Below are 20715 nucleotides of genomic sequence, written 5' to 3' on the forward strand. Positions count from 1 at the left end.
CAGCAGAGGTCCCTGGCTTCAACCTCCCTTGATGACAGTGAAAAGGTTTCAATTGAATCCACATTGGGTATGGGTGATATGGCCACCTGCTCTATAGGTGGAAGATGAGGGACACTCTGAAGTGCAATTGTAGCCATGAGTCCCAAACTATGGAACACAGGAACACAGCGTAACAACCTGCCCAATAAATTTGTTGCGGGAGGCGTCTCATTTCTCCACTTGACATCTCAGGAGGCCATCAAATGGATAGCCAAACTAGATATCCTAAGTTCTTCCTGTCATACGAAAGTAGCAGTAAAAAAATAAACCATTTGCTGACTTGAAATTGTCCCTCAGGGGGTGATCTAATTGAGGTGCATAAAGGATTTAATCGGGAGATAGAGATAAACTATTTTCTCTGGTGGTGGAGTCCAGAAAAAGGAGTCATAGGGCGGAATTTTATGCCAGCAGGATTTTGCAGTCCAGCCAAAGTGAATGGAGTTTAGAATGGCTCGCTGCATTTTGCGGCCCCGTCCCTGCTGCGAGGGGGGCATAAAATTCTGGCCATAATCTTGAAATGAGAGCTAGGCCATTCAAGGAAGCACTTTTTCATACAAAGACTAGTGGATATCTGGGAAAACTCCCCCCAAAAGACTAGGTCAATTGAAACTTTCAAAACTGTCGTTAGGATAGGGTATAATGGGTTTCGAATCCAAGGCAGATGGATGAGTTTAAGATGCAGCTATTATCTGATTGAATGGCAGACAGGCTCAAGTGGTAATAGCCTATCCCTGTTTATATGTTCCATTTTTTGATATACATTTTTCAGTATGCTTTCCCTGAACAGAAGAATGTACATGGTGTAATATTTCAGTAGTTGATCTATAGATCAAGGGTTCCATTTGGGTCATCTAATTGTTTAACAAAATAGTTTCTCGTAAAGGGTGCATGGCTGTAGGTGCTCTTGCAGGAGTGATTGGTGAGGCTGAACCTTAGAAAATAACTGACTGATGTCTAAAAACTGTGACCTCAGTAGCAGTAAATTTTGATTGACTTTGTAAGAGAAAAATCAGTTTGTTGATCTATGACTAGGTTTTACATTATTGTGCAAGAATCCTTATACAGTTCAAGGGCATTTCCATGTAAAAAAAACTCACCTCCAAGGTCCATTAGGCTGGAACATAGCTCTGACATTCCAGGCTGATCCAAAGAGGTCGAAAGTTTTGGAGAAGCAATCATTGTATATGAGGCCAGTGTAGATTGAGAAGAGTCCCATTAGCAGAATAATGTAACGTCCATGACACAAAATGCTTAGAATCTAAACAAAATAAGAATTATTTCAATCTAACTAATGTAATGCAAATAATGAAATGATTAAGTGCACTATTTATAAATGTTAACAGATTAGTTATACTTAACTTTTTATGAAATAATGTTATTTTTAAATATTGTACTTTCCTTCTAATTAATATATTTTGGATCACTTTATTCAACATTTAACAAGTGTTCATAAATTAAATATTTGAGAACTGTGAAATTAAAATTAATTACAAATTAAAAATCTAAACATTTTAGATTCTGACTTTCTATGACAATGTGAGGGGGTGAATGTTCATTATTCTGTTGTGGAGACTCCCTTTTGTTTTTACATTTGTCAGGATGATTATTTGGTGAAAGAAACACTTACCTCATTATTCATCTCTATGTTTCTATGGTATTTTTCATACAAGATCATCCCCAGAGCCATTGTTGCCATGATTAGTCCATGTCCACAGTCACCAAACATGATAGCGAAAATGAAAGGGAAGGTGATGATGCTATAAGGGGCTTCATAGGGACAAAAGAGCAACTTCAGTACATGAGCACTATTAATCAGCATTGTTTGAAGAGCAATTTTTGAGGTCTGTCTAAAGAGAAAATATTACCTATCTAGCATCTTTCTCATGCTCAGGATATTCTAAAGTGCCTTACAGCCATGAATTACTTTTGTAGTGTAGTCACTTGCTCTGTAGGCAACGCGACAGCCAATTTTCACAAAGCAATGAGATGAATAACCAATTTATCTGTTTTTGGTGGTGTTGGTTGAGGGATAAATGTTGAACAAGGTAACTTCCCTGCTCTTCTTCAAATTGTGCCACGGGATCTTTTAATCCATCTGAGAGAGCAGTTGGGACCTTGGCTTCAAGAAGACACAACCAAGAATATAATAATGATTCAGTGACAGCCTAGATTAAGCGTTCAGATTCTGGACTGAGACTGGAAACCATGACCTTCTGACTGAACTGATACAAAATAATCAGATGACATCTGCCATACATGCTGTTTGCAGTATTTTTATAAAGCTGACATCATCTATCAAAACTACAACCTAGAAATTATTGTTGGGTGAATGACATTTCTTTGCCCACAATTTAATTCTGACACTAATTTTCTTATTTCAAATGGTTTAATATCGCTGCTAAAATAGCAGGAAAAGGAATGTTGTATCAGCTCATTAAGTATTTGTCAACTAATATCAGCAATGGTAATATATATGCTACAGAAAATAACCTGGGATGATTTATTCATTAGAGGAAATTGTTGTAAAAAAAAAACCACCTTTAACCAAAGCAATGTCCCAAGATGTTTCACAGATAGGTGTAAGCAGAACAGATGCTGAGCTAGTAAGGAAGATGTTCTAAGGGTGACTGTAGGGGCTCAGTGGTTGTTCTCTTACCTCTGAGATAACGGTTTGACTCGAATCCTGAGCAGACACTTCAGAGTACTGAAGGGAAGCTGCACGGTTGGAAGTGATATTATAAATGCAAGTTCTTCCCTTCTTTGTTTAATGCCTGTTTATGGATCTTTCCAAAGAAATCTATCAGTATTGAATACAGCTGACACTGGTTCACCCAGTTTCTTAGCAGCCAAATCAGTGGTCCTTAAAGGAACCACTAAAGGCTTGCATCAAAAAGTTAAGGCAATCTTAATAAAATTATCTTTATGTGAAGCTGGAGGAGTTAAGTGCTCTTCCCAAATCTACTGCCCTACTGTGAGCCACTGTTGGCCTATGCTAGCTCCCCTCCTATTCTCCTTTCCTCTGGTTCAAATTGGTCTTGGGGCAATCTGCGAATTGGCCTCAGGATGTACGACAGACGCTGGCAGGAATGCGGGATCAAGGCGGGTGAATGAAGTTAAGGAAATCAACCCCCTCCTAGGACTCAGGTGGCTTATTTAAATCTTTTATTGAGACTGTCTGGTTCAGATTCTTTCGCCAGTTTAGGTTTAACCCTGGTCGGCTGGGTTCCCATTCTTTGGGAAAAAGGAGGATCAAGTAATGCTGTAAGGAAGATAGAAGTGCCTTTATAGCACTGTCAGAGGCTAGGAAGAGCAGGAGGTTTGCCCATAGGCCCTCAGTCTAAGCTGGTGATTCTCCCTGTGATTGGACCCCTTTGCGCAATGATCCACCTCTCCCTCTTGTTATCCAATCTCCTTCCTATACCATGAGGTCCTCCGAAACCACGATTTCCCATGAAGATTAGACAGTGGGGAATGCAGTTATGAGCGGGTTGGGAGGTGACGGGGTTGTTGCGACACTGTTGCAGCATTTCAAAAGTTATAAGTGATTTTAAAAATTCATTCATGGGATGTGAGCTTCGCTGGCTAGGCCAGCATTTATTGCCCATCCCTAATTGCCCTTGAGAAGGTGGTGATGAGCTGCCTTCTTGAACCACTGCAGTCCATGTGTGTGTAGGTACACCCACAGTGCTGTTAGAGAGGGAGTTCCAGGATTTTGACCTAGCGACAGTGAAGGAACGGCGATATAGTTCCAAGTCACGGTGGCGAGTGGCTTGGAGGGGAACTTCCAGGCGTTGGTTGACCCATGTGTCTGTTGCCGTTTACCTTCTACATGGTAGCAGTTGTGGGTTTGGAAGGTGCTGTCTAAGGAGCCTTGATGAATTCCTGCAGTGCATCTTGCAGATGGTATACACTGCTGCCACTGTGCGTTGGTAGTGAAGGTAGTGAATGTTTGTTGTTGGGGTGCCAATCAAATGAGCTGCTTTGTTCTGGATGGTATCAGATTTCTTGAGAGTATTGTTGGAGTTGCACCTATTCAGGCAATTGGAGCCTTTTTATCATACTCCTGTCTTGTGCCTTGTAGATGGTGGACAGGCTTTGGGGAGTCAGGAGGTGAGTTACTTGTCACAGGATTCCTAGCCCCTGACTTACTTTTGTAGCCACAGTATTTATATGGCCGATCCAGTTCAGTTTCTGGTCAATGGTAATCCCCAGGATGTTGATAGTGGGGGATTCAGCGATGGTTTTGCCATTGAATGTCAAGGGATGATGGTTAGATTCTCTCTTGTTGTAGATGGTCATTGCCTGGCACTTGTGTGGCGCGAATGGTACTTGCCACTTGTCATCTCAAGCCTGAATGTTGCCCAGGCCTTGCTGCATTTGAACATGGACTGCTTCCGTATTGAATGGTGCTGAACGTTGTGTATTCATCAGTGAACATCTCCAACCTGACCTTAATATGGAAGGAAGGTCATTGATGAAACAGCTGAAGATGGGTGGGCCTAGGACATTACCCTGAGGAACTCCTAGAGTGATGTCCTGGAACTGAGATGATTGACCTCCAACAACCACAGCTATCCTCCTTTGTTCTAGTTATGAATCCAACCAGCAGTTGGAAGCTGTGAAGATTATTTTGAAGAATTGCATCAGTGAACTAGACTGGTTGATAAAAACAAAAAGCTAAAAGCTACTGCGGATGCTGGAAATCCAAAACAAAAACAGAATTACCTGGAAAAACTCAGCAGGTCTGGCAGCATCGGTGGAGAAGAAAACAGTTGACGTTTCGAGTCCTCATGACCCTTCAACAGAACTGAAGTATAGTTAGGAGAGAGGTGAAAGACTGGTTGACTTGTCTTGTTTGTCTGTTACTGAGTATTGATGACCACTGAATGACTAACTCTTAAATTATAGATTATTTTAAGTGATCACTATTGGTGTCTACTTCTTTTGCTGATGAATTGCCCAGTTTGTGCTGCAGATTGCATCTGGTAACATTTCCATTGACCAGTAGTTAGAATTAAAAGGGTGGAGCCCATGTGAGTATCGATAGGGGCAGCCATTCCATTGTTATTGGCACCGCTTTGCTCCGAGATACAACCAGGCAACTACCTCTTCCAATGGCAGTGACTATTTTTACCTTACAGCAAGTCTCTGATGCACTCTTGCCATCTGCAGCAACCCTGTAGTGTAAAGGGGTGTGACATAGGTGCTGAAATGAGCAGATGATATACTGATAATGACACTGGCCCTGACACTGCCCTTGACATTACCACTGCTCCAGCTCTCCTTGCCGTGACTGGAATAGCTAAATTGTGTGCACTGGTTTCAAACCCCTAATTTTTCTGCAACTGTTAATCATTTATTTTTTTATCTGTTTGGAATTGACATATTTCATCAGCTATTTGGGAAAGTAAAGCTTTTCAAATATGCCATGATGAGAAAATAAACAAAAAATATTGAAAGAAAAGAGGATTTGTACATACATTTGAACATTACACTGGAAACCATCTCCTGCTCTAAAGCCTGTGAACAACTTATTCACTATAGCTATTAGTTTAAATCGGTTTCAGTCAGTTACTTAATTACAAATCTAGCAATTGACTGATTCAGTTCAGTCACATACAATTTGGCTAATGTGTGTTTTTATGACTGGTGGCACCATTCAGAGAAGCTAGTTAAAATTCTTTGATTTATAGCCAAAGTGCTTTTGCATAATACTTGCTAACTTGACTCCATAGTACAAAAAAGAAAAATGAACTTACACGTTCCCATTAACTATTTTCCAACAAAAAGCAAATTGGCCCTTATTCAATTTGTGACCAGGTTGTTGTGATTATTAGCGAAATGTCATAAAATACAACAACTGTAATTATGTGCTACAATACAATGTACTGCAACCATCTATTCCAAATTCTCTGTTTTGCTGCTGATTACGTGGGTTCATTTGAAATCCTTCTTGGCCTTGTTCAAGTTTCCTACACAGAAATGTAACACTCTACATTTTTTTTCTATTCTTTTTGTGGGTGTCTGATGTCAAAAGTAAAAAGTTGGTACTTATAAAGAGCTGGCAGAAGTCTGCAATTCAGCATTCTTTTCTTGACTTTGTATTATTGCACTTATTTTCAAAGAAATTAAACACAAACAATAAAATAAACAGACTGTGGGGAGATTTTCCAAGGTTTGCACAAGATCACATGGACGCAGTGAAGATGGGAAAATCAGGCAGCTTGGGGCCTTTGCCTAAATCAGTGGAAGATGAATATAGTGTGTACTCAGACCCACTGATTGTGGTTGCACCCATGTGATCCACATGTCTGGATGCAGACCCAGGAAAATCTCCCCCTTTTCTGCATAATCTGAGGTACAAGAATGACAGAAGTCCTTTATTCCACTTGACCATTCAGTTTTGAGATCACAGACAATTTTAAGTCATTCCGCCTATGTGAATGGAACAATCATGGCCCAGTGTTGCCGTTGTTGCCCTATTCCTGCTCTATTCCTGAACCACAGGCAGAAGCCTTAGTTAATTATTTAAACTGAAGCAATGCATTATCACTAGGTCTCCATCACCATTTTCTGGACAAAATGTGGACGTAATGTTCACTGCCAGACCTGTTTAGTGCTATTGTGCAGTGCAGGCATAAAATAGCATTTGAAAAGGCTATTTAAAGCAGGCATTCACCTGCAAGTTCTCAGATCATTGAAATATTTTTTGCAGTTCAACTGGCTGGATTTTCTCAAAAGTGTGTGCCTTGGAAATTCCCTTATTCCTGCTTCCTTCTGCTTCAAAGCCTTCAAAAAGTTGCCCTCCACCCTGCCAGGGGACTACATAGTACTTGAGAATCAAGATGGAAAGCATCATGGCTGCTCCACTCTGGTTGGAGGAAGAAGAAGAGCAGCAGCAATTTGGGAAACTTCAGGGAGCTGCAGTTACAGCTGAAAAGATACCTCAAAGGAGGAGAGCTGCTTGCAGGCACCTTTGCCCTGCCCATATGGACTACAGACCCAGAGTCACTTACCTCCAGCTATCCAAGAAGTAGGACATAGGAAGCTGTACTTCTGCAGGGAAATCTCACAGATCTGTGCAGCCGCTTAAAGTGAGAACGACAACTCACTATCCCAACTTCTGAATTAAGAATGACTCTTAATTTTTCCCACCTTGAAGTCTCTCCAGATTGCAGCAGGCACCAGAAAACCTTTTCTTTTGAAGGTTGGCTGCCCAAAATCAGCATCTCTGTCTTCTCCAGCAGAGCTAGGAGTCCAGGTTGCCCTTTAGTGAGCCTTCTTCTGGTCTGTCCTTTCCACTAGATCATTGTTCACTTGTGCTTTGTTTTACGCCAGGTGCAGAGCCCTCTAATTCACTAACCATCCCTGGGATGCTCTCAGATTCTGTGTTGGACTTTGAGAGGGATTGGGCAAGTACCAGTGTTTCTATGGGAAAATTGACCCCTTTGAGTTATGTTCTACAGGGTCCAGGCTTTCAGAGGACCTAGAGAAAGGGAGATGGACAAGGCTCAGCATGGCATAGTACGGTTATACACTAGCAGATGATTGACAGAACTTTGCAGCATCAGATTGTCATGCTGACTGTATCTGTGATATCTTGAGAAAGGAAAAAAGGTACAAATAATAGGTAGGCATGCTGCTGAGTGTGGCTTCAGTTGTGATATGATGACAAGCACCTTTAAGGGGGCATATCTTAAACTGCCATCAGTCATTACCCACCTTGACAGAATGTAATGTATTAGTCCCATGATGACTTGTGTCCAGTCTGCAAGCAGCAGTGGTAGAAATTAGATGTATTATACTTAGCCACCTAGTTAATTCTATCTGTATGTAGTCTTACCTTTAAATAAAAAAATTATTGTTTCACCAATCCTTGTGTATGATCAGTACGTTTACATCAAAGAGGAGAAGAATGTAACAGCTTCCAGCATCTCATTGCCAGAGCCATGGCAATGCTGCATGTTCTGCTTTTTTCCTCCTTCACGACTTCCTCCACCGTTTCATTGACCACGTGAATGGAGGCTGACTACAGCTCCCTTCCCCTGACTGTTGCGAGTCAACTTCTTTTGCAAGAAGAGAGGGAATGAATTAATGTGTGGATGATGGAAAGGTTGTGCAGATACATGACATTAATTCCTATAGTGTGAATGCTGCAAAGGAGAAGCAGTAAGTTGTGAGCATGATGGGGAGATGGTTGTGCAGAAGAAAGTGGCCCCAGTGTGAAATGTGATAACACTCAGCCGAGGAGTGAACTATATCCCAGCTGCCTTGTAGATGGTGGACAGGCTTTGGGGAGTCATGAGGTGAGTTACCCTCTGCAGAATTCCCAGCCTCTGACCTGCTCTTGTAGCCACAGTATTTATATGGCTGGTCCAGTTCAGTTTCTGATCAATGATAACACCTAGGAAGTTGATAGCGGGGGATTCAGCGATGGTAATGCTATTAAATGTCAAGGAGAGATGGTTGGATTCTCTCTTGTTGGAGATGGTCATTGTCTGGCACTTGTGTAGCATGAACGTTACTTGCCACTTGTCATCTCAGACCTGAATGTTGCCCAGGTCTTGCTGCATATGGACATGGACTGTTTCAGTAACTGAGAAGTTGTGAATAATGCTGAACATTGTGCAATCATCAGTGAACATTCCCACTTCTGATCTTATGATGGAGGGAAGGTTATTGATGAAGCAGCTAACTCTTGCAGCTATGTCTTGGGACTGAGATGATTGGCCTTCAATAACCACAACCACCTTCCTTTGTTCTAACTGAGTTTTCCCCCTGATTCCCATTGACTTCAATTTTGCTAGGGCACCTTGATGCCACACTTGGTCAAATGCTGCCTTGATGTCAAGGGCAATCACTCTTACCTCACTTGTTGAGTTCAGCTCATTTGTTCTTGTTTAGATAAGGGCTCTGATGAGATCAGGAGCCGAGTTGTTTGGGTGGAATCTAAATTGAGCATTAATGAGCAGGTTATTGCTGTGTAAATGTTGCTTGAAAGGTTGTTGATGACACCTTCCATCATATGGCACTGACCTGGAGCTGGAAATTTGCCATGGTGGACCTGTTTTCTGCCTGAAACCCATTGGGCACATGGTAATGAGACCCTGCTCTCAAAATGAACTGGGCTTCCAATTGACACTGTCAGATGACAGGTGGGCAGCCTCTGTCAGTTGGGTGCCTGTTGCCAAAATCTGGAGGCCAGACATAAATGCATGTGTTTAACATGTTACCAAATTCCTTTGTTAAAATAGTGCAAAAAAGAATTTGTTAAATTCAAGTGTATGTACAAGAACAGCAATTTATAGGCTCATGTTGCTTATTTGTTCATTGTGACAGAAGTTTCATAAGCCTCTTTCCTTCCCTAAAATGCAAGTGATCTATCAATTAGGTTGAGGTTCTGAAGCAGGTCTTCTTTGAAAACAGTGCTCTCTGGTGGAGAAAGGCCAACTTTCAGGTAATTACACACATCAGGTAGACAATGGGAGGAACAATCGCATTGCCTGACCAATGTCTTTATTTAAGTGAAGCAGCATTTCACTTGCATTTCCCCTAACTTAGTCTACTGCATTCGTTGCTCCCAATGCAGTCTCCTCTACATTGGAGAGACCAAACGCAAACTGGGCGACCGCTTTGCAGAACACCTGCGGTCTGTCCGCAAGAAAGACCCAAACCTCCATGTCGCTTGCCATTTTAACACTCCACCCTGTTCTCTTGCCCACATGTCTGTCCTTGGCTTGCTGCATTGTTCCAGTGAAGCCCAACGCAAACTGGAGGAACAGCACCTCATCTTCCGACTAGGCACTTTACAGCCTTCCGGGCTGAATATTGAATTCAACAACTTTAGATCTTAAACTCCCCCTCCCCCCATCCCCACCCCGTTTCTTCCCCCTCCCCTTTTTTTTCAATAATTTATATAGATTCCTCTTTTCCCACCTATTTCCATTATTTTTAAATCTAAAACTAAAACTTTGTTAGTCTTTCCACCCCACCCCCACTAGAGCTGTACCTTGAGTATCCTGCCATCCATTCTTAATTAGCACTTTTCTTAGATAATATCACCACCTTCAACACCTCTTTGATCCTTTTGTCTGTGACATCTTTTGATTATCTGCTCCTATCACTGCTTGCTTGTCCCTACAACCACCCCACCCTCAACTTCTCTCTCCCCCCGCCCCCCACCTTAGACCAGCTTATATTTCACCTCTCTCCTAACTATACTTCAGTTCTGCCGAAGGGTCATGAGGACTCGAAACGTCAACTGTTTTCTTCTCCACCGATGCTGCCAGACCTGCTGAGTTTTTCCAGGTAATTCTGTTTTTGTCTTTATTTAAGTGTGATCAGCGAGCTACTGGAGTTTAATGATTGTTGACAGGCAGCTCGCCGATCAAGAGGGTTAGGGAATCTGGCAGCTGCACTGCGGACCTTGGCTAGAAGCCATTGGGCAGAATTTTACAGCCCATGGGTGAGTGTGTGCCTGACCCAATCAGGCGTAAAATAGTGCGCGATGATGTCAGACGAGTGTCCCAACGTCATTGCGCACTCGCGTGATATTTCAGTTGGCGGGTGTACACAAGAGTCGGTAGCACACCTGCTGACAATTAAGAGGTCTATTCAGGCCATTAAAGTATTAATTAAGAGAGAATCTTCACTGCCCATCCAGCGTTACGGTTGGCAAGCAGGCAAATCGGTCAGGTGGCCTTTGCATTTTTGAGGAAACCTCATCCACGGGTGGGATAAGGTTTCCAACATTAATTAAGAAAAAAGTTTTGACATAATTTTTATTATGTGTATGTTCATGTGAGTGAGTCCTATGTAGGGACATTTTTTTCAGAAATTCCAAATCTTTATTTTTGATTTTCAAATTCTTCAGCTCCCTGAGGCAGCTCTGTGCCCAGGAAGCTGTCAGTGCACACTCCCCCATGCCTGCGCAGACTTCAGTGCTCGCCCTTCTCCCACCCCACCCTGGCAGCACTGAGCATTTCAGCGTGCGTTTCACGCTGGCTGGCCGGTAATTGATCGGTGCCACTTGCCCGCCATACCTACCCAATGACCTGAAAATCTTGCCCATTGTTACAATGAGAGTTGATGGGTTGGTGATGGGTGGGGAGTATTGTTGGTGGTTGCCGTGGGGCGGGGAACAGCAGCAATCATGGGGCTCTTGGCCCCATGAAAATCAGCACCACAGGTGCTCCTTTAATATTTGTGGAGTGGCCTGTAGTGGACCCTTTAAGACCTGTTCTTTAGGACACTTAACATTAATTTCCTCTGGACAAAGTGTGCACTGCACCCTGTGGAGCATGAAAACTGTTGGAGGACTCAGTAAATCATTTTAATAAGGTTCCTGCATGTTTTGGGAACGCTGGCCAACCTGGGCCAAGTCCTGCTTGAAAATCAAGGCGGGTAGGCTTGCTGTGGCTTGTAGTGTTAAAAAAAACCCGTTTTCCAGCTTGAAGAGAGCACTAGGAAGACAATGATTGTTCCTAGTTATATTAGGCAGAACAATAGGATTAAGTTAGTGCAACAAGAGTGTTAAAAAGACAGAGATAAACTGCAAGATATCCAGACTAATCCTGACAAGACCGTCTAGGAAAATATGCATGGAAGACTGAATGCACCAAACCTGGAGACTGAAATTGCTGCTCTGAACAGAAGGAATGTCAGCTGCTGCACTCCAAATGTATTCCATGGGAAGCTTTCACAGTTTTAATGAAGTTGTCATGTTTTAATGATAAAAGGTGATTTTTTTTTTATCTATCATATAATTTGATGCTTATAAGCACCCAAACTATTCCTCCAACAGAGCTGTGACTAAAATACTTTTTCTTTGCAGGCACAGTTGCTTGTACCCTTCTGAAATAGCTTAACCACACTTTCTGAGAATAGAGCAGAACACAGCTTGTCGGTAAAAACAAAAAACTACTGCGGATGCTGGAAATCCAAAACAAAAACAGAATTACCTGGAAAAACTCAGCAGGTCTGGCAGCATTGGCGGAGAAGAAAAGAGTTGACGTTTCGAGTCCTCATGACCCTTCAACAGAACTGAGTAATATTAGGAGAGGGGTGAAATATAAGCTGGTTTAAGGTGGGGGGTGGTTGGGTGGGGGGGAGAAGTTTGGGGTGGGGGGTGGTTGTAGGGACAAGCAAGCAGTGATAGGAGCAGATAATCAAAAGATGTCACGGACAAAGGAACAAAGAGGTGTTGAAGGTGGTGATATTATCTAAGAGAATGTGCTAATTAAGAATGGATGGCAGGACACTCAAGGTACAGCTCTAGTGGGGGTGGGGTGGAAAGACTGACAGGGCATTACAGGTATAGATTTAAAAATAATGGAAATAGGTGGGAAAAGAAAAATCTATATAAATTATTGGAAAAAACAAAAGGGAGGGGGAAGAAATGGAAAGGGGGTGGGGATGGAGGAGGGAGTTCAAGATCTAAAGTTGTTGAATTCAATATTGAGTCCGGAAGGCTGTAAAGTGCCTAGTCGGAAGATGAGGTGCTGTTCCTCCAGTTTGCGTTGGGCTTCACTGGAACAATGCAGCAAGCCAAGGACAGACATGTGGACAAGAGAGCAGGGTGGAGTGTTAAAATGGCAAGCGACAGGGAGGTCTGGATCTTTCTTGCGGACAGACCGCAGGTGTTCTGCAAAGCGGTTGCCCAGTTTACGTTTGGTCTCTCCAATGTAGAGGAGACCGCATTGGGAGCAACGAATGGTCATGAGGACTCAAAACGTCAACTCTTTTCTTCTCCGCCGATGCTGCCACAGCTTGTTGGTGTTGGCAACTGGGAACTGTAGTCTCCCAAATTCTCACTCCCGATCAACCTCATCAATGATGAGTTTAGCCATAAATCTGCTGACATCAAACCTACCCAGAGTTGCCTGCATGATACCAAACCAGAAGCCTATATTCTTAAACACTCACAATAATGTCATACAGGGCCACAAGTTACTACTTTAAATGAAAACGCCATCAGTCTGGGAAAAAGCCATCAGGCTAGAAAATTTATAGCAGACCAAAGTATGATACAGTATCACTTGCCAGTAACCTCTGGAGCCATGCTATGTTATAAATTTTTTACCATGTGAGCAATAAAGTGATTGATACATCAGTTTATTGTGTCAAGTTTATTGTATGAAGTTTATTTAACGGAGTAAAGACTAAAGCTTAAACATTTGAAATTAATGCCTGGACAATCACTATCCTTGTTTATGACTGCCTAGAGACAATTAACATAAAACTGCTAGCCTGGTTTCTAATGCAATTTCCCCCCCCCCCCCCACCCCCGACTTATGTGCTAATTAAATGTGAATGTGAAAGCAAATTCTCCTTTCACTGAATGTAAAACATAATAACCTGGTTCTTTACAAGAATTCAGGTTACTTCACCATGCATATAAATAGAGTGTTTGAAGATCACCAGAATAGTTAAGAACTGCTTTGAAAGTAAACTGTTGATAGCACAATTATCAGAAAATTGCCGTGCTCTTCAGTTTGATCTGAGCTATGGCGAGTTTTGTGGGAGGGTTTTGTTTACTACAGGCTTGTCCAACCTTTTTACGTGGGGGTCAACGATTCAATTTTTCTCACAATCAAAGCGCCGATGGGCAAATTTCAGAAGGTTTGGCACAGCATTAAACATAAATTTCATGACTTATGAAAAGAAACAACTTGCTGAGCAAAAAACTTCACAACAGTAAATTGATCATTTAAAAAATATATAAATGATAAAAAAAATAAATAAAAACATTCATTAGAGTGTGAAAGGATATGTGTGTGTGTGTGTCCAGCTCACTCCCAGTCTCAGGGGCAGAATTATCCCTTCAGCGAGCGGGAGCAGGGCCCGCTCGCTGACGCGTAAAATGATGCGGGGTGACGTTGGGCGGGCGTCCCGATGTCAACATGTGTCATTTAGATTGTCAGTTCGACGGGCGAGCAGCCGCATCCCGAACTGTCAAAGGCCTATTAAGGTCATTACTAAAAGCAAAATACTGCGGATGCTGGAAATCTAGAACAAAAACAAAAAGTACCTGGAAAAACTCAGCAGGTCTGACAGCATCTGTGGAGAGGGACACAGATGACGTTTCGAGTCTGGATGACCCTTCATCAGAACGAAGACATATAGAAATGAGATGAAATATAAGTTGGAAGAAGGGGGTGGGACAGGAGAGCTGGATAGAGGGCCAGTGATAGGTGGAGGCCAAGAAGAGACTGCCAAAGATGTCATAAACAAAAGGACAAAGGAGTGTTGATGGTGGTGGTGTTATCTAAAAGATGTGCTAATGGGGACATTAAGGGTAGCAAACAGGACAAGCGATTGGCAGATGGCCCTAGTGCGGGTGGGGAGGGGGAAAGGGATCGAAATGGGCTAAAAGGTGGAGAAGAAACAATAGATCAAAATAAATTTATAAGTAGGAGGGAAAAGAAAAAACATAGTGTGTAAAAAAAAAATAAAAGATAAAAATAATTTTAAAAAACTATAAATTATTGGAAAAAGAGGGATTGGAAAGGGGTGGGGATGGAGGAAAGAGTTCATGATCTGAAATTGTTGAACTCAATATTAAGTCCGGAAGGCTGCAAAGTGCCTAGTCGGAAGATGAGGTGCTGTTCCTCCAGTTTGTGTTGAGCTTCACTGGAACAATGCAGCAGGCCAAGGACGGACATGTGGGCATGAGAGCAGGGTGGAGTGTTGAAATGGCAAGTGACAGGGAGGTCTGGGTCATGCTTGCGGACAGACTGAAGGTGTTCCGCAAAGCGGTCACCCAGTCTGCGTTTGGTCTCTCCAATGTAGAGGAAACCGCATTGGGAGCAACGAATGCAGTAGACTAAATTGAGGGAAGTGCAAGTGAAGTGCTGCTTCACTTGAAAGGAGTGTTTGGGCCCTTGGACGGTGAGGAGGGGGGAAGTAAAGGGGCAGGTGTTTCACCTTCTGTGGTTGCATGGGAAGGTGCCGTGGGAGGGGTTGAGGTGTAGGGGGTGATGGAGGAGTGAACCAGGGTGTCCCGGAGGGAAAGATCCCTGCGGAAAGCCGCCGGTGGGGGGTGAAGGGAAGATGTGTTTGGTGGTGGTATCATGTTGGAGTTGGCGGAAATGGTGGAGGATGATCCTTTGAACGCGGAGGCTGGTGGGCTGATAAGTGAGGACACGGGGGACCCTATCATGGTTCTGGGAGGGAGAGGAAGGTGTGAGGGTGGATGCGCGGGAGATGGGCCGGATACGGTTGAGGGCCCTGTCAACCACCATGGGTGGAAAACCTCAGTTAAGGAAGAGGAACTGTTTTGGAAAGTGGCATCATCAGAACAGATGCGACGGAGGCGAAGGAACTGAGAGAATGGGATGGAGTCCTTACAGGAAGCGGGGTGTGAGGAGCTGTAGTCAAGGTAGCTGTGGGAATCGGTAGGCTTGTAATGAATATTGCTGGACAGTCTATCACCAAAAATTGAGACTGAGAGGTCATTATTAAACTAATTAAAGTTGTTAAGACTGCTGCCCGTCTAACCTTAAGGTTGGCAGGCAGGCGAAGAGCCCAGGCAGCCTTCGGAAAAAACATGGGTGAGATAAGGTTTCATGATGGATTTAAAATTTGTGTTACATTTTTAATAAAAGTGACAGTGTCACATGAGGGGATATGTCAATAAAATTTTTCACATCGTTTATTATCTTTTTAAAAGTAACACTGATCTCCCTGAAGCAGCACTTTGCCTCAGGGAGATCTGTGTACTCCTTCGCGATGCGCGAAAGAGCGAACTCCCGGCTCAGGGAATACTCCCCTGCCCGCACAGGGAGCGCATAGTGCTTCCTGGCACACATCACACTGGGCGGGCCTTAATTGGCCCACCACGTAAAATGGCGGCGCGCCCCCAACTGGGGGTGCCGATCGGGAACCCGCCTGCTCGCGCCCTCTCCCTCACAACCTCCCCTGCTGGGAGGAAAACGTTGCCCCAGGATGCTCATTCACTCACCCTCACCCACTGTGAGAGTGGGTGAGAATGCCTTAGGTGTGAGGGTGAGTGAGAACTCAGACTGGGAGTGAGCCAGACATACACTGTCCCCTCCCTTTCACCACCCCCTTTCTCTCTCACACACACACCCACCCCTTTCTCCCTCACACACACACTCCTCACACAGATACACACGCACACATCTCTCTCTCACACACACATACACACTCCTTACACAGATACACACACACACACAAAACACACACATACACACAACCCCTTTTCTTCCTCACACACATACTCACTCCTCACACAGATACACACACACACACAAAACACACACATACACACAACCCCTTTTCTTCCTCACACACATACTCACTCCTCACACAGATACACACACATACAACACACTCACACACTCACCTCTCTCTCTCACACACACATACTCACTCCTCACACAGATACACACACACACAACACACACACACTCACCTCTCTCTCACACACACACACTCACTCCTCACACAGATACACACACACACTCCCCTTTCACTCACACATACACACACGCACACAGACTCACACCTCACACACACACCCCTCACACATACTCACCCCTCACACAAACATGCGCATGCGCGAAAGAGTGCACTTTCGGCTCAGAGAATCCCCCCCACCCACACAGAGAACACATAGCGCTTCCTGGCATATGTCACGCTGGGTGGGCCTTAATTGGTCCTCTAGGTCCCTAAACTCAATAATGATAGCCTCAAGTGCTCTGTAATATAACTTGTACACTAAGTCGTAAGCTGTTCCAATATTCTTCCGGTGGCTCAGGAGCTGAGCAATTATAACAATATAATCCAAGCTTGAAATACTTAGCTAACACCTGAAAAAAACAGAATTATGTATTGCCTTGAGTAAAATAAAAGGTCTGTTCTGATGGAAGATCTCAACTGAAATGTTAAGCTGTCTTACCTCTTTTGGACCAAAATCTATTTCCTGCATTTCATTTCAGAATTCAAGCATTAAAGTTTTTTCTATTTGTCTTTACAATCTTTTTAAATAGCGGTTCAATTACAACTAGTTGTTGTGGTTGGTTTGATCTACAGGGCACCTTTCTGTACAGAGAGCACGACTGAGGCAGGTCATTCCACAAGGAAGGACTAAGTGGTATTTGTGTTTGGTCCAAAAGCAATGGTAGTTTCTGTCAACTGATCAAGGAAAGCATCAGGCAATTGTGGTAAGGGCATGCCAACAGAAGTACCCTACCTCAAGAAGCTCACATGGAAGTTATAGAGAAAAACAGTGATAAAAATAATACTTTCGGATGTAATTGTTTTGGTTTTTAAAATTCAACATGGCCACCTCGTGATCAGTGATGGGATTGGTATTAAAAATATATGACTAAGTATACTCCCTACTCCACCCCCCCTGCTGTAACTTGGCTGCAATGGCTGGTGGAACTTCCCTTTGTGTTAATGTACCCTGAAAGGTGAAGTGATAGTTTGTAATAAACGTTGGATATGCTGTGGATGAATGTTATTGAAATATTTTTTATTCATTCATGGGATGTGGGCATTGCTGGCTAGGCCAGCATTTATTGGCCATCCCTAATTGCCCTTGAGAAGGTGGTGGTGAGCTGCCTTTTTGAACCGCTGCAGTCCACGTGGTATAGGTGCACCCACAGTGCTGTTATGGAGGGAGCTCCAGGTTTTTGACCCAGCAACAGTGAAGGAATGGCAATATAGTTCCAAGTCAGGATGGTGAGTAGCTTGGAGGGGTACTTCCAGGTGCCAGTGTTCCCATGAATCTGCTGTGCTTGTCCTTTTAGTTGGTAGAGGTCGCAGGTTTGGAAGGTGCTGTCAAAGGAGACTTGGTGAGTTGCTGCAGTGCATCTTGTAGATGGAACACACTTCTGCCACTGTGCATTGGTGGTGGAGGGAGTGAATATTGAAGGTGGTGGATGGGGTGCTAATCAAGCAGGCTGCTTTGTCCTGGATGATGTCGATTTTCTTGAGTGTTGTTGGAGATGAACTCATCCAGGCAAGTGGAGAGTATTCCATCACACCCCTGACTTGTGCCTTGTAGATGGTGGACAGGCTACGTGCAGTCAGGATGTGAGTTACTCTCCGCAGAATTCCCAGCCTCTGACCTGCACTTGTAACCACGGTATTTATGTGACTGGTCCAGTTCAGTTTCTGGTCAATCACACAAACATATGAAATAGGAGCCGAAGTAGGCTATTCGGCCCCTCGAGCCTGCTCCACCATTCACTAAGGTCATGGCTGATCTGTTTGTGTTTCGAATTCCACATTCCTATCTACCCCAAGTTACCTTTGATTCCCTTGCCTAACAAGAATTCTTGCCTTAAAATATTCAATGACTCCACCTCCACCATCTTCTGAGGCAGAGATTTCCAAAGTTGCACAGCCCTCTAAGAGAAAAAAATTCTCCTCATCTCTGTCCTAAAAAGGCGTCCCCTAATTTTAAAACAGAGCCCCCTATTTCTGAACTCACCAATAAGAGGAAACATCCTTTCCATGTCCACCTAGTCGAGACCATTCAGGATCTTCAATCAATCACCCCTCACTCTTGTAAACTTCAGAGTAAACAAGCCCAGTCTGTCTAACTTTTTGCTCATTCCAGGTATCAATCTAGTAAACCTCCTCTGAATCGCCTTCAATGCATTTATACCCTTCCTTAAATAAGGAGACCAAAACTACACACGGTATTCAAGATGTGGCCTCATGAATGCCCTGCATAATATTCTTACTTTTATGTCCAATTCCTCTCGTAATAAAGGATAGCATTCCATTAGCCTTCTGAGTTATTTGCTGCACCTGCATACTAACTTTTTGTGCCTCATGCACTAGAAAACCTAGATCCCTCAGCACCTCAGAATTCTGAAGCCATTCTCCATTTAAGTAATACTCTGTTTTTTTATTCGTTCTGTCAAAGTGAACAACTTCACGTTTTCCCACATTATATTCCATCTGCCATATTTTTGCCCACTCACTCAACCTATCTATATTGAAAGATAGAAACATAGAAAATAGGAGCAGGAGTAGGACATTTGGCCCTTCAAGCCTGCTCCACCATTCAATATGATCATGGCTGACCCTCTATCTCAACGCTATACTCTTGCTCTCTCCCCATACCCTTTGTTTTTTTTCTTTTTTTTCTAGGTACAACAGGTGCAACCTCCTTATGTCCTCTTCACAACATACTTTCCTACCTATCTTTATGTCATCTGCAAATTTAGCTACCATGTCTTCACTTCCCTAATCTAAGTCATTGATATAAATTGTAAAAAGTTGAGGCCCCAGTACAGACCCCTGCGGGACTCCACTTGTCACATCCTGCCAATCAGAAAATGACCCATTTATGAATACTCTCTGTTTTCTGCCAGCCAATCAATCCATGCTATTATGGTACCCCCTATGCCATGAACTTTTAAATTCTGCAATAACCTTTGATATGGTACCTTATCAAATGCCTTTTGGAAATCCAAGTGCAGTATAGGTACAGGCTCCCCTTTATGCATATTACTCCTTCAAAGAACTCTAATAAATTGGTTAAACATGATTTCTCTTTCACAAAACCAAGCTGACTCTTACCTATACTTTGAGGTTTTCTAAGTGTCCAACTATAATTTCCTTAATGACTGATTCGAACACCTTCCCCTTGACAGGCATCAAGCTCACTGGCCTGTAGGTTTCTGTTTTCTACCTCCCTCCCTTCTTTGAAAGAGGGGTTACATTTGTTACTTTCCAGTCTGATGGAACATTTCCAGAATGTAGGGAATTTTGGAAAATTAATACTAATGCATCTACTACCTCACTTGCAACTTCTATTAAGACCCTAGAATGAAGTCCATCAGGACCTGGAGACTTGTCAGCCTGCATCTCCATCAGTTTGCTCAGTACCACTTCCGTTGTGATTGTAATTTCACCAAGTTCCCCTCTCCCTCCCACTTCCTGACTTACAGCTATTACTGGAATGTTTCTTGTACCTTCTTTAGTGAAGGCAGAAGCAAAATATTTGTTCATTTCATCCGCCATTTCCTTATTATCAACTATTAACTCCCCATTGTCACTCTCTGGAGGACCAACACTCACTTTACTTACTCTTTTCCTTTCTAAATACCTGTAGAAACTCTTGCTATCTGTTTTTACATTTCTGTTTCTATCTGTTTCTAGCTAGTTTCCTCTCGTACTCTAATTTCTTTCTCCTGGGGCAGGAATTTTTGCTTGGCAGGCGGGCATGCGCCCAACCCGCTCGAGCGTGAAATGATGCGTGTTGACGTCGGCCGAGTGTATTTGTGTCAACGTGCAGTTACGTGATAGTTCGGTCGGCGGGCATGCGCCAGGATCGGCAGCTCGCCCGCCAACAATTAAAAGGCCTGTTAAGGCCATTAAATGATCAGTTAAGCTAAATTTTTCACTGCCTATCCAACCTAATGGTTGGTGGGCAGGCAAAAAGGCCAAGCGGCCTTAGCATTTTTTTGGAAACCTCATCCACAGGTGGGATGAGGTTTCCAAAAGCAAATAAAAATAAAATAAAAGTTTTGCAATTGAATTAATAACCTGTCCCTGCTCATGGGACAGAGTAACATGAGGGGACATGTTTTATTACATTTTTATTAAAACATTTCTTTTATATCTCTTTATCTCCCCAAGGCAACTCTGTGCCTCAGGGAGATTATGCAGTGCTCATTCTCACGCCTGCGT

The 20715-nt window shown here is 43.2% G+C and overlaps 1 protein-coding gene across 1 annotated transcript in view; it reads right to left on the minus strand.

Moving 5' to 3' along the window:
* LOC144674102 (V-type proton ATPase 116 kDa subunit a 1-like) overlaps nt 1-20715 on the minus strand; it is a 215139-nt gene that overhangs the window by 66560 nt on the left and 127864 nt on the right. Inside the window, exons 11-12 of the mRNA XM_078535614.1 lie at nt 1667-1806; nt 1137-1297 (exon numbers count right to left, since the gene is read on the minus strand). Of these exons, the coding sequence (XP_078391740.1) occupies nt 1137-1297; nt 1667-1806 (301 nt within the window). The remainder of the gene's footprint in view (nt 1-1136; nt 1298-1666; nt 1807-20715) is intronic.

The sequence above is a fragment of the Cetorhinus maximus genome, chromosome 3 (genome assembly GCF_964194155.1).
Source record: "Cetorhinus maximus chromosome 3, sCetMax3.hap1.1, whole genome shotgun sequence".
Classification (NCBI taxonomy): domain Eukaryota; kingdom Metazoa; phylum Chordata; class Chondrichthyes; order Lamniformes; family Cetorhinidae; genus Cetorhinus; species Cetorhinus maximus.